The 12,765-nt window shown below is 44.4% G+C and overlaps 1 protein-coding gene across 1 annotated transcript in view; it reads right to left on the reverse strand.

The window, feature by feature from the left end:
• Positions 1-10,512: 10,512 nt before the first annotated feature.
• The window catches only part of LOC143733601 (alpha-2,8-sialyltransferase 8F-like), a 55,041-nt gene continuing 52,788 nt past the window's right edge, over positions 10,513-12,765 (reverse strand). The window contains exon 7 of the mRNA XM_077225144.1: positions 10,513-11,383. Coding sequence (XP_077081259.1) covers positions 10,891-11,383 — 493 coding nt within the window. The 3' untranslated portion in view covers positions 10,513-10,890. The remainder of the gene's footprint in view (positions 11,384-12,765) is intronic.

The following is a 12,765-nucleotide window of genomic DNA, read 5'->3' on the forward strand; positions in this document are numbered from 1 at the left end:
CAGAAATATGCTGAAGAAAAGGAGGATGTGTAAGAACACATGCAGCTGAGTTCTGTATGTGTTGCAGTCGCTTCATGGACTTTGCAGGTAGGCCAAGATAAAGGGCATTACAATAATCAAGCCTAGAGGTCACAAGTGCATTGACAAGCCTCTCAGCATCAGGTAATGAAAGAAAAGGCCTGTGTTGTATATAAAATAGGACGCTGGACAAGAGGTTAATGCATACAACTCACTTTACTTTTAGAAAAAAACGGAACTGCCATTTCAGACCAAAACAGCTGCATACTCGACATGCATCAAGGCGTTACCAAACGAACACAGATTAACTTGTCCTGAACGAACATAAATTTTTCCCCTCTCTGGGGGGTTCAAATATGAAAGGTTGAAACATAGTCCTTCAGGTAATCAGGGCGTGCCCTCGTGCGCACTGGCCGTGGAGGACAAACAGCTGAAGGTGAAGCGAACAGTGGTGTGGAGGCTGAAGACAGGGGCAGCGGCGAAGGTGATGGGGGTACTGGGTGTGACAACGAGGGAGTATCTTCAGGCTGTGCGGCTGATTGAGGTAAGGAGTCCTCCTGCTCCGCTCTGGGTGGCATTATGTCCCCACTGTTCTGAGTTGAGGTTGCAGGAGGTGCTGGGACCTTCTGAAGGCAGCTGGCGTGCCAGCGCGTGCCATCATCTAGGAGGTATGTGGCTGGTCCCAGTCGGCGGGACACTTGCTGTGGATTGGACCAATATGATACCATCTTGTTCTCCCTGTGCGGTCGGCGAGCTCTCACCCAGTCTGCCACAGTGATATCTGGTATCCTAACCCTCTTTTTCCTGTCAAACCACTGGTTCATCCGCTTCTGACGGCGGGTGACTGAGGCTTTGACTGGTGTGAGTTTGTTCTGGACAGCAGTGGGGCGGAGCCTGTCAAGTGGTAGGTGTAACTCCCTACCCAGCATGAGTGAGGCTGGGGAAACCCTCTGTTGCTGAATGCTGGGTAGCAAGGTAGTGTAGCAGTGTTAGACTTATGGCTTGTTTAAAGGAACAGCCCTGAGCCTGATGTGCTCTGATGCCATTTTTTAGGGATTGATGGAAGCGCTCCACCCCGCCGTTTGCCTGTGGGTGATACAGGGCTGTGCGGATGTGTCGAATCCCCCTGTTCTCCAGGTATGAAGTTAACTCCAAAGATACAAACTGTGGACCATTGTCGGTGGTAATGGTCTGTGGTAGGCCCCAGCGGGAAAAAAGGGACTCCAGAAAGTCCACAATGACCTGGGAAGTGACAGAGCCGGTAGTGGTCAGCTCAGGCCATTTGGAGTGTAAGTCATACACTACGACCAAGAACCGCTGATGGGGGGGGGCACCGTGGATCTCGCCGCATATGTCTAATTGCAGATGCTCCCATGGCTTTGAGGGCCAGGCCAGAGGTTTCAGGGGTGGTGGGGGTCGGCGGCCGGTTTTTCCACTCACGAGGCATGCTGGGCATTCTTTAACAAGGGCCTCAATGTCTTTGTCTATGCCTGGCCACCACACCAGGTCGCGGCATCTCTGTTTAAGCTTTACTATGCCCAGGTGGCCCTCGTGTGCCATGGCCAGCACGTGAGCGCGAAGAGCCCGTGGAATCACAGTGCAAAGCCCACGTGCCACACATGTCTCATTCCAACAAGAGAGCTCCTGCTTGACCCTAGAAAAGGCCAACAGCTCCTCTGATAGTTCCCTTGGCCATCCCTGACGAATGTAGGTGCAGAGCGGGGAGATGACTGGATCCTGTTCTGAGGCTGCCTTCAGTTCCTCTAGAGTGACCGTGGACTCGAGCGGAGTGTGTAGCATGTAAATAATCTCACTTTCGATGTGGTTGACGTTGGTGGGCGGGGCCTGGGCAGGAACTGACCGAGAGAGAAGGTCTGCAACGACATTATCCCGGCCTGGGGTAAACTGAAGAGTGTAGTTGTATTGGCGGAGGCGGTCATACCAACGATGCAGTCTCAGCGGCTTGTGACCGGTGCCTGTAGAGGAGAGCAGAGCTGTCAATGCCTGGTGGTCTGTTCTCAGCGTAAACTGGCGGCCATAAAGGTAGAGGTGCCATCTCTCGCAAGCCCAAATGCAAGCGAGTGCCTCCCGTTCCCCAACTGAGTACCTTTGCTCGGTTTGGTTCAGGGCCCGGTAGGCGAATGCCACAGGCCTCTCCACGCCATTCTGTACTTGTGATAGTACGGCACCTATCGCCATGGCCGAGGCGTCACAGGTGACCAGGGTATGACTAGATATGTCAAAATGCGCCAACACCGGAGGTGAGGTAAGTTGAGCTTTAAGAGTTTGCACTGCCTTGGTGCATTCTAGAGACCAGACCCACGGCTCATCTCTCCGAAGCAGCTGGCACAGTGGGGCTGTTATGGCTGAATACTGGGGCATGAACTTCATGTAGTAGCCCGTCATGCCCAGAAATGAAGCGAGCTGGGCAGCCGAGGTCGGTTCGGGAACGGAGAGGATGGCCTCCACATTAGACTGAAGGGGAGAGATGCCCTCAGTGGAAAGTCGGAAGCCTACATATTCAATGGCCGGGACCGCAAAAACACATTTGCTGCCATTGAGGGTTAAATTGTGCTTGGCTAGGGCTTTGAACACACTTTGCAGACAACTGTCATGGATAGCAGTAGTAGCACCATGTACCACCACATCATCAAGGTAAATAACCACACCTGGTATACCTGCCAGCACTGAGGTCATGACCTTTTGAAAGCAGGAGGGGGCGGAGCTAAGGCCAAACGCCATCCTCGTATAGCGGAAAACACCGAGGTGTGTAACGAAGGCCGTGAGGTTTCTGCTTTCAGGGTGGAGGGGCACCTGGAGATAGCCCTCTCTGAGATCCAGTTTTGAAAAGACAGTGGAGCCGTGAAATTGTGCCGTGAGCTCCTCAGACGTGGGCAACAGGTATCTGTCTGGGATGACTGCTTTGTTTACTGTGCGGAGGTCCACACAGATGCGCAGAGCCCCTGTTTTCTTTCTGACCACAACCAAATTCGAAATCCATTGTGAAGCATCAACCGGCTCGATGATACCGGCATCCAGCAGCCGCTGCAGCTCAACGGACACTCCATCCCTCAGGGCCAGTGGAATACGGCGCAGTGGCTGAACGACTGGAGTCACAGAGGAGTCAATGAGGGGTTGATGCGCAAAGGCAGACAGAGAGCCCATCCCTTCAAACAGTGATGACCACTTCTGATGCGGTCCGGCAGAGACAGTCATGATGGCAGCCCCTCCTGTGTCAATGAGTGAAAATCCCAATGCCATGAACAGATCCAGCCCCATTAAATTCGCCCCTCGTCGGGCCACATTGAAAACAAAGGATGGCAAGGCCCTAGTGCCATAGCGAACAGTCACTGTGATGGACCCTAACAGGTCAATTTTTGAGTCACCATACCCATGTAGGACAGTAGTGGGCGTAGACAGTGGACAGAAATGGAAGAACTTATGGTATGTACTGGCATTTAGGAGGGAGACACTTGCGCCTGTGTCTAACAGCAGGGGAATACACACTGTGTTTATATTCACTGTACATGACTTGAACTGCATGGGCCCCGATGTTACATGGCGAATTATGGTGGCTGAACCACGGGGAGTGTGTCCATCCGACCTGGAGGGGGCAGAGCGGCACATTTTTGCAAAGTGATTTTTTTTCCCACAGTTACGACATGTTTGGTTATTAGCTGGACAGTTCTGGGCTCTGGTGGCATGTGTGTTTGATCCACAGTTACCACAGGAAAGCTGCCTTTGACGCTGACACGGCCCTTGTTGTCTTGTGAGATGCATGACTGAGTCTGGGGCTGTATCTGGTACATCCAACCCAGCGCTAGATGCTGCTGTTGCTGCTCATGTGACTGTGCACTTATGCGAACTGCTTGGCTTAATGATAATTCTGTCCGTGTTAATTTAGCTGCACATTCAGCTGCACTTTCAATTTGGAATGCAATGGCAACAGCCCTAGCTAGTGTCAAATCATCTGATTCGATTAGTAACGTCTTTCTGACTTTAGACTGTGTAGTGTGCTCAATCAGCTGATCTCGTACCATCTCGTCCGTCAACGCGCCAAATTTGCAATGGCTGGCTAAACCTTTCAGGTTAGAGACGTACTGATGAACAGACTCACCCGGGAGTTGATGTCGTTGTCTAATAAACCGTCTCAATAAAGCACTCTGTGGAGCAGCAAACTGGTCTGTTAAAAGTTTAACTGTCTCTGCATAGTCTGTATCGGTCCCGTTGCCGGTTAACGTCTCCAGTACGCGTTGTCCCTCGACTCCTAAACAGTGCCTCAGCAAAGCTGTTTTCCGAACTGCACTCACGTCGGCTAGTCCCGTAGCTTGAAGGTACGTTTCAAAAGACTTATGCCAGCGATTCCACGGTATTGTGGGCTCACCGGGAAGTGCGAGGAAAGGAGGTGGAGGAGGAAGAGAAAATTCAGCCATCCTTGTCGCCAAATGTTGTATATAAAATAGGACGCTGGACAAGAGGTTAATGCATACAACTCACTTTACTTTTAGAAAAAAACGGAACTGCCATTTCAGACCAAAATAGCTGCATACTCGACATGCATCAAGGCGTTACCAAACGAACACAGATTAACTTGTCCTGAACGGATATAACAGCCTGATCCTGGCAATATTCCTTAAATGGAAGAATGCAGATTTTGAAATGCTCTTGATATGTGCTTCAAGTGTTAAGTGAGAATCAAAAATTACACCAAGGTTACGTACTTGAGGTGATGGAGGCAGTACATTGTTTTCAATTTCTAAATTAAAATTTTTACCATTACAGGTAGCTGCAGGGGTACCAACTAAAATAACCTCTGACTTGGTACCATTTAATTTAAGAAAATTGTGGTACATCCATAATTTAATTTCGTGCAGACAGTCAGAAAGGGTTGCTGATGTACCTGTGATATTAGTTTTTGTGCTTATATAAATCTGAGTATCATCAGCATAGAAGTGGAACCCCAAACCATGCCTTCTAATAATCTGCCCTAAAGGAAGCATGTAAATATTGAAAAGTATTGGGCCAAGGACAGACCCCTGAGGGACACCATGACATACCTGTCCAACGTTAGATATATTATTTTCTAACGTGACGAAATGGGTACGATCAGTGAGGTAAGATTTAAACCACTCCAACACTGTACCGGAAATACCAAGCCAAGTCTCGAGTCTGTCAATCAATATAGAGTGACACAGCGTATCAAAAGCTGCACTCAAATCTAACAGCACCAAGACAGTAGGGGCACCAGAGTCAGCAGAGACGAGGAGATCATTCATAACTTTGACCAAGGCAGTCTCAGTACTATGTCCTGAACGAAAACCAGATTGAAAAGGTTCTAAAAGCTTGTGGAAAAAAGCTAAAGGGCTTGGGGAACAAGTCCAGTAGTAAGAGAAGCATTAACAATGTTCAAAATGAGAAAAGAGAAAAGAAAACGGGAGCATGATAGAGAAAGAGCTCGAAGTGAACATTGGGCCGGCTTACACTCGTTGGCGAGAGCTGAAGGAGGCTACAAGATGCAAGACTGATGGTCACTTTTTTCCAATAAAAAAAATATTTTTTCTCAAGATTTTCACAGACGATGCAAATGGCTATTAAATGCTTCCATAGGTAAGAAGTTTTTAATTTTCATCCTTGTGTAAACCTATCTTGCTATTGCTAGACCATTTCAAATTTACCGTTTCACACAATCTACTGTCATTGTTTAGTTTTTCTTCATTTCTGATGTCGCAATATATCATACTTTAAAAAAATCATGCAACATAGTCTACTCTACCTTGTCTGTGGACATCGTTACTTCCAAAGCCGTTGCTGGATAAACAAATAGCGTGCGTGTGACGGTAGGCTAAATTATTTACAACAGCGGTAATGGACAATTCTGCTTCCAACCTGTAGGGGGACCGCAGAGGAAAAGATCTTTGGTGTTGCTTTAAATTCACATTGTTTTATCTCATGATGACACAGCCTGCAAGTGCTGAATTACTACTCATACAGGTCACTTTATCCGACTAAGTAAAATTGTGGAGTAACGTAGCACTGTTTCACTTGGTCAAAAAAATCATAATATAAATACATTTGAGTATGTTGAAAGTTGCTATAATGTTACTCTGTGCCTTCGTTCGGTGGATGCTATGAGACACTTGTTGCACATTGAAGGAAGCTAGATTGGTACTTGAATATCATATTAATAAAAGCTGGATGACTTGTGTTTCTAAGTGGGATGTAATTCATTTAAAAAATACTCTATACTGCATGGTAAAGAAAATGCTGTATTTCTGTTACCACAAATAAAGCTCTTTCTGATTATGCAGTGTTAGCCACAATGGATCAATAAAACAAGGTATTCGAACAATAAGACAAACCGTTTTGAGCTACAATAGTTAGTTTTCTGTTGATAAAGGTATCCAAGCAGTTGCTCACCTGTCTAATGGAACACCTTAAAGCACCTTTTGTGTTTCCATGGTTTCTACTACGGAAGTAAAACCGGAAATCGAGGTTAACGCTGATATGACGTTACTGACAGGAGGCGCAATGACACGGGCCATTACACTGGTTAAAATTATGGATTTCTCTGGATTGAAAAATTCTTGGAAACATTTGCAAAAATATATACAAATTTTCTAGTGGTTTTGATATGTTTTAATCCAACAATTTTATGTCTTCAACAACCTGTGATAGTCCTCATGCAAACCCTATAAATGATTTTCTGGATCCGCCCCTGGTGAGGAGCAGGGCTGCATGTGCAGTGTCAGCGCCCCCTTGCTGTGGAGCTGCAGTAGTCGCACAAACTCCTCCGGCATCTTGTGCATGCGGCGGCTTGGGGGCTCCAGGTCGTAATAATGGTATGGAATCGGCTGCTCCTAAAAAATGACACACACACACACCCATGCACACGTGTTCTTAACTCCGCCCATCTCACTTTAAAAACTTTCCCACTATATAAATGTTTGATCTTCAAGGAGCCTACATTTCATTACGCCCGTTTCACACATATTCCGTGTGCAGTGCGTATGCTGTGCGTCAGTGGCGCAAAAAGTGTGTATGCGCTATATGCGGCGCATAGGGGCGCCGCATCATGGGGGCGCCAAAGCGATGGTTAAAAAAATCTATTTTTTATAAGTTATATACATTTATATAAAAGTTATACAAGTTACATATAAAAAAAAGTTATATAAATTTTAGAGGACTAACAGGCTAGAGTAGGTGCCGGCGCCCTCATAATATTCCATCATAGAATTTATTTTGACATAGAAGTGTAATATCGCGAGCGGGCGGGGGCGCGCGTGAGCGCTGAGTGAGCAGCACAGGAGTGCGTTATCTTTGAAACTCGAAAAAGATGAATGAAGCAAAAAACCGGTCGGGGGCTAAAAATAGAAAAAGAGAGAGGTTAAAGGAGATGGCATGTCAAGGGATGCGACAGCAACTAAATAAGTGGATGGTGAAATGCAACAGGTATGTGATGTTTGTGCTTGGAGGAGGCTTGCAAATATTCATGTTAACAGACTAACGTTTGCTAACTCTGGGAATGTAGCAGCCAGAGCTAGCTAGTTTAGAATATGCAAAACCGAGGTTGCTGAGCTGAAAACTAAAAAATATAAGGTAGCATGTACAATAAATGACAAGAATCTGGAAAACAACTAATGCAATATCTCTGGTTTACCATGGAATAATGCGTAGATTTGCTACCAAGCTTGGAGGCTTGCAAATATTAATGTTAACAGAAAGTGTTTGCTAACTTAATGCAAAATAATATTGCTGATATCTACATTTAGATTTTGGTTAAACCTTATGGTACCAATCCCATGCATGACATATCTCAATTTTATTAAAGTAAAATAACAACTGGTAAATATAAGGTAGCATGCACAATAAATGACTAGAAGCTGGAAAAAATGACTTATGCAATAAGGCTGGTTTATCATGGAAACAAATAGATTTTGTTTTACCATTCATGTATGTTCATGTTAGCTGTGCTATCAGACATACAAGCTATAGTTACATCTGCTGGGTGACATGGAAGCTGTATTTAGGGTCACATCTCTCTCTCTCTTTAAAGATCTGTGCTATATAATATGTATGATCAAGTGGCAAACAGCAACGAGGCTTTTGTTGACCACTTGGACAAAATCTGTTTCTGTTTTTTTGTTGTTGTTGTTCATTGACATAATTTATGTCATCATTGTTGTCATTGTCACAATTACAGAGATTTGCAAAGAAAAAAAGAAAAATTTCTGGGATAAGGAAGATTTGATGGATGATCATTTTGATACAAATGATAGCTACACACAATATGATTATTATTATTTTATATATATATATATATATATATATACACACATGTATGTGTATATGTGTATGTTTGTAACTGTTTATTCTGTAACTTTTTATAATTTGTTAAGATTGTTTATATATATATATATATGTGTGTGTGTGTATTGGGGGGCGCCAAAATTGTTGCTGCATACCCCTCTAACACTGGGTAGTTGCGCCCCTGCGGTGCGTATTTTTTTACTTACCCATGTTAGGTTAGAGCGTTCACACTGCAGGCGCGTGCGATCCGGCGATCCGTTCCAGGTAATAATAATAATAATAATAATAATAATAATAAATTTTATTTATATTCCGCTTTTCTTGTACCCAAAGCGCTACAAGTACAGTACAAAAGTAAATACATTAAAAATTAAGATGAATTAACATACACCAATTAAGACACAAACACCTTCTTAAAAAAGATGGCTTTTTAACAGTTTCTTAAAACTCGTTAATGTTGTAGCATTCCTAACTGTTAAAGGAAGTGCATTCCACAACCTGGGGGCTGCCACAGAGAAAGCTCTTTCACCCATCGTTTTCAGTCTGCAAGAAGGCTGTTTCAGTAGAAAAGAGTGGGCGGAGTGGAGAGATGAGAGGGCATATATGGCGTAATTAAATCACATATATATGATGGTGCAGTTCCATGAACAGCTTTATATGTTAAAATAAGAGTTTTAAAATCAATACTGGCATGTAGTCGGAAGCCAATGCAGGTTCCTAAGCACACCATAAATATGCTGAAGAAAAGGAGGATGTGTAAGAACACGTGCAGCTGAGTTCTGTATGTGTTGCAGTCGCTTCATGGACTTTGCAGGTAGGCCAAGATAAAGGGCATTACAATAATCAAGGAAGCATGTAAAGGAAGCATGTAAATATTGAAAAGTATTGGGCCAAGGACAGACCCCTGAGGGACACCATGACATACTTGTCCAACGTTAGATTTATTATTTTCTAACGTGACGAACTGGGTACGATCAGTGAGGTAAGATTTAAACCACTCCAACACTGTACCGGAAATACCAAGCCAAGTCTCGAGTCTGTCAATCAATATAGAGTGACACAGCGTATCAAAAGCTGCACTCAAATCTAACAGCACCAAGACAGTAAGGGCACCAAAGTCAGCAGAGACGAGGAGATCATTCATAACTTTGACCAAGGCAGTCTCAGTACTATGTCCTGATCGAAAACCAGATTGAAAAGGTTCTAAAAGCTTGTGGAAAAAAGCTAGTAGTAAGTCCAGTAGTAAGAGAAGAATTAACAATGTTCAAAATGAGAAAAGAGAAAAGAAAACGGGAGCATGATAGAGAAAGAGCTCGAAGTGAACATTGGGCCGGCTTACACTCGTTGGCGAGAGCTGAAGGAGGCTACAAGATGCAAGACTGATGGTCACTTTTTTCCAATAAAAAAAATATTTTTTCTCAAGATTTTCACAGACGATGCAAATGGCTATTAATGCTTCCATAGGTAAGAAGTTTTTAATTTTCATCCTTGTGTAAATCTATCTTGCTATTGCTAGACCGTTTCAAATTTACCGTTTCACACAATCTACTGTCATTGTTTAGTTTTTCTTCATTTCTGATGTCGCAATATATCATACTTTAAAAAAATCATGCAACATAGTCTACTCTACCTTGTCTGTGGACATCGTTATTTCCAAAGCCGTTGCTGGATAAACAAATAGCGTGCGTGTGACGGTAAGGCTAAATTATTTACAACAGCGGTAATGGACAATTCTGCTTCCAACCTGTAGGGGGACCGCAGAGGAAAAGATCTTTGGTGTTGCTTTAAATTCACATTGTTTTATCTCATGATGACACAGCCTGCAAGTGCTGAATTACTACTCATACAGGTCACTTTATCTGACTAAGTAAAATTGTGGAGTAACGTAGCACTGTTTCACTTGGTCAAAAAAATCATAATATAAATACATTTGAGTATGTTGAAAGTTGCTATAATGTTACTCTGTGCCTTCGTTCGGTGGATGCTATGAGACACTTGTTGCACATTGAAGGAAGCTAGATTGGTACTTGAATATCATATTAATAACAGCTGGAAGACTTGTGTTTCTAATTGGGATGTAATTCATTTAAAAAATACTGTATACTGCATGGTAAAGAAAATGCTGTATTTCTGTTACCACAAATAAAGCTCTTTCTGATTATGCAGTGTTAGCCACAATGGATCAATAAAACAAGGTATTCGAACAATAAGACAAACCGTTTTGAGCTATATAACAATAGTTAGTTTTCTGTTGATAAAGGTATCCAAACAATTGCTCACCTGTCTAATGGAACACCTTAAAGCACCTTTTGTGTTTCCATGGTTTCTACTACGGAAGTAAAACCGGAAATCGAGGTTAACGCTGATATGACGTTACTGACAGGAGGCGCAATGACACGGGACATTACACTGGATAAAATTGTGGATTTCTCTGGATTTAAAAATTCTTGGAAACATTTGCAAAAATATATAAAAATGTTCTAGTGGTTTTGATATGTTTTAATCCAACAATTTTATGTCTTCAACAACCTATGATAGTCCTCATGCAAACCCTATAATGCCACCCTATAAATGATTTTCTCGATCCGCCCCTGGTGAGGAGCAGGGCTGCATGTGCAGTGTCAGCGCCCCCTTGCTGTGGAGCTGCAGTAGTCGCACAAACTCCTCCGGCATCTTGTGCATGCGGCGGCTTGGGCGCTCCAGGTCGTAATAATGGTATGGAATCGGCTGCTCCTGCAGGTCGCTGTCGAATGGCCAGAATCCGTAAACGTGAACATGCTCACACATTTCCAGTGCAGTGCTGATTAAAAGGAACCCCGTGGAGAGGCGGACCTCCCGCAGGCCACGCCCCTTCCAGAACCTGTCCAGTGTCCGCAGGTAAGAGGGGCTGAAGAACACCACCGGCTGCTGAGGTCTGATTGGCTGGAGGACTTTGAGTGTTGTGATTGACGGTGATGTGCAGAACGTGTAGGCGAAGGCTGGAATAATGAGGGAGGCGTTTCCGTACACACTGACCCGCTCCACCAACAGATCCGGATTCTTCTTCAGGTTTTTGTATCTACAGAAACACAGTTTTTAATAAACGCTAATGACAGAATGTATCACATATGTATACACCACGGAAATATGTCCCTGTTCCCTATCTGTCAGTCACGACTAAGTTATGTTGACTAACAAATGGGGTCTAACTTGGGAGCCCTTATCTATGAGTTTTATAAAAACGCCCAATGGAATTGGTGACTGGAATTTACATGCAAACCACTCCCCCGTAGATATGGGTATATAAGATGGTGGCCCACATCCACTCATTCAGCCGATCTCTCTAGACTGGTGAAAAGAGTGCATTCAGCGGTGTTTCACCAGCGCATTACAGTTCAAAGGATAAGTGCAGCGATTTTCCCCAGGGCCCTGCAGTCAAAAAGAGTAGTTTTTCTTAAAAGAGCAAATCAGAAGACGAGTGTCTTTTTAAAAATGCCTTTCTGTCTGTACGGTGGGCTATGGCCAATCTTGGATCTGCAAGTCTCCCGTTCAAGATGCTAATGCAGAAACGCATTCTCATGTGCGTACATCCTCAAGATTGGTTAGTAGAAATTGACCAGATGGACGCTTACATTCACGTCTCGATTCTACCTTGACAAAGACCGATTCATCAGTTTGCCTTTGAGCGTTGGGCATACTAGTACAAGGTCCTCTCCTTTGGCCTGTCCCTGTCTCCCTGTGTCTTTACCAAAGTCCCTTACCCAGCTACGGGAAGTGGGCATTAGCATTTTAAACTATCTGGACTACTGGCTCATTCTAGCTCACTCTCGAGATCTGTTGTGTGAACACAGCAACCTGGTGTTCAGGCACCTCAGCCATCTGGGGCTTCAGGTCAACTGGGAAAAGATCAAGCTCTCCCCCACGCACAGTATCTCTTTTCTCGGTATGGAGTTCGTGCTTCTCACAATCACTCAGTTAGAGTTGAAATGCCTGAATTTATATTCAGGGGAAAACAGTAGCTCCACTAAAATAATTTTATGAGACCTCATGAGACCGCTACAGCACTGGCTTCAAAGCCAAGTCCTGAGATAGGCACTCGGTCTGACCATCACACTATTCTGTCTGTTCAGCCCTTGGTCAGACTTTGCCATTCTACGGACTGGAGTACCCTTAGAACAAGTGTCCAGGCATGTTGTTTTCACAGTGCCTCCAGATCAGGCTGGAGCGCTGCATTTAATGAGCACTCAGCCTCTGGCTTCTGAACGGGACCTCAACTGCATTAGTATATCAACGGCTTAGAGTTGTTTCCAGTTCTTCTCTGCGCCGGTTTCGGCCGTTGCTTCAGGGCAAGCACATGTTGGTCCGGACAGACAACACTGTGATGATGACGCTCACGTCACCTGTTACAACTCCCCCGCCATCTCCTCCTCCAGAATTAGCAGTATCATAGCTCAATCATGT

Source organism: Siphateles boraxobius, unplaced genomic scaffold (assembly GCF_051911475.1).
Source record: "Siphateles boraxobius isolate OS27281-9 unplaced genomic scaffold, OSU_SipBor_1 126, whole genome shotgun sequence".
Classification (NCBI taxonomy): Eukaryota; Metazoa; Chordata; class Actinopteri; order Cypriniformes; family Leuciscidae; genus Siphateles; species Siphateles boraxobius.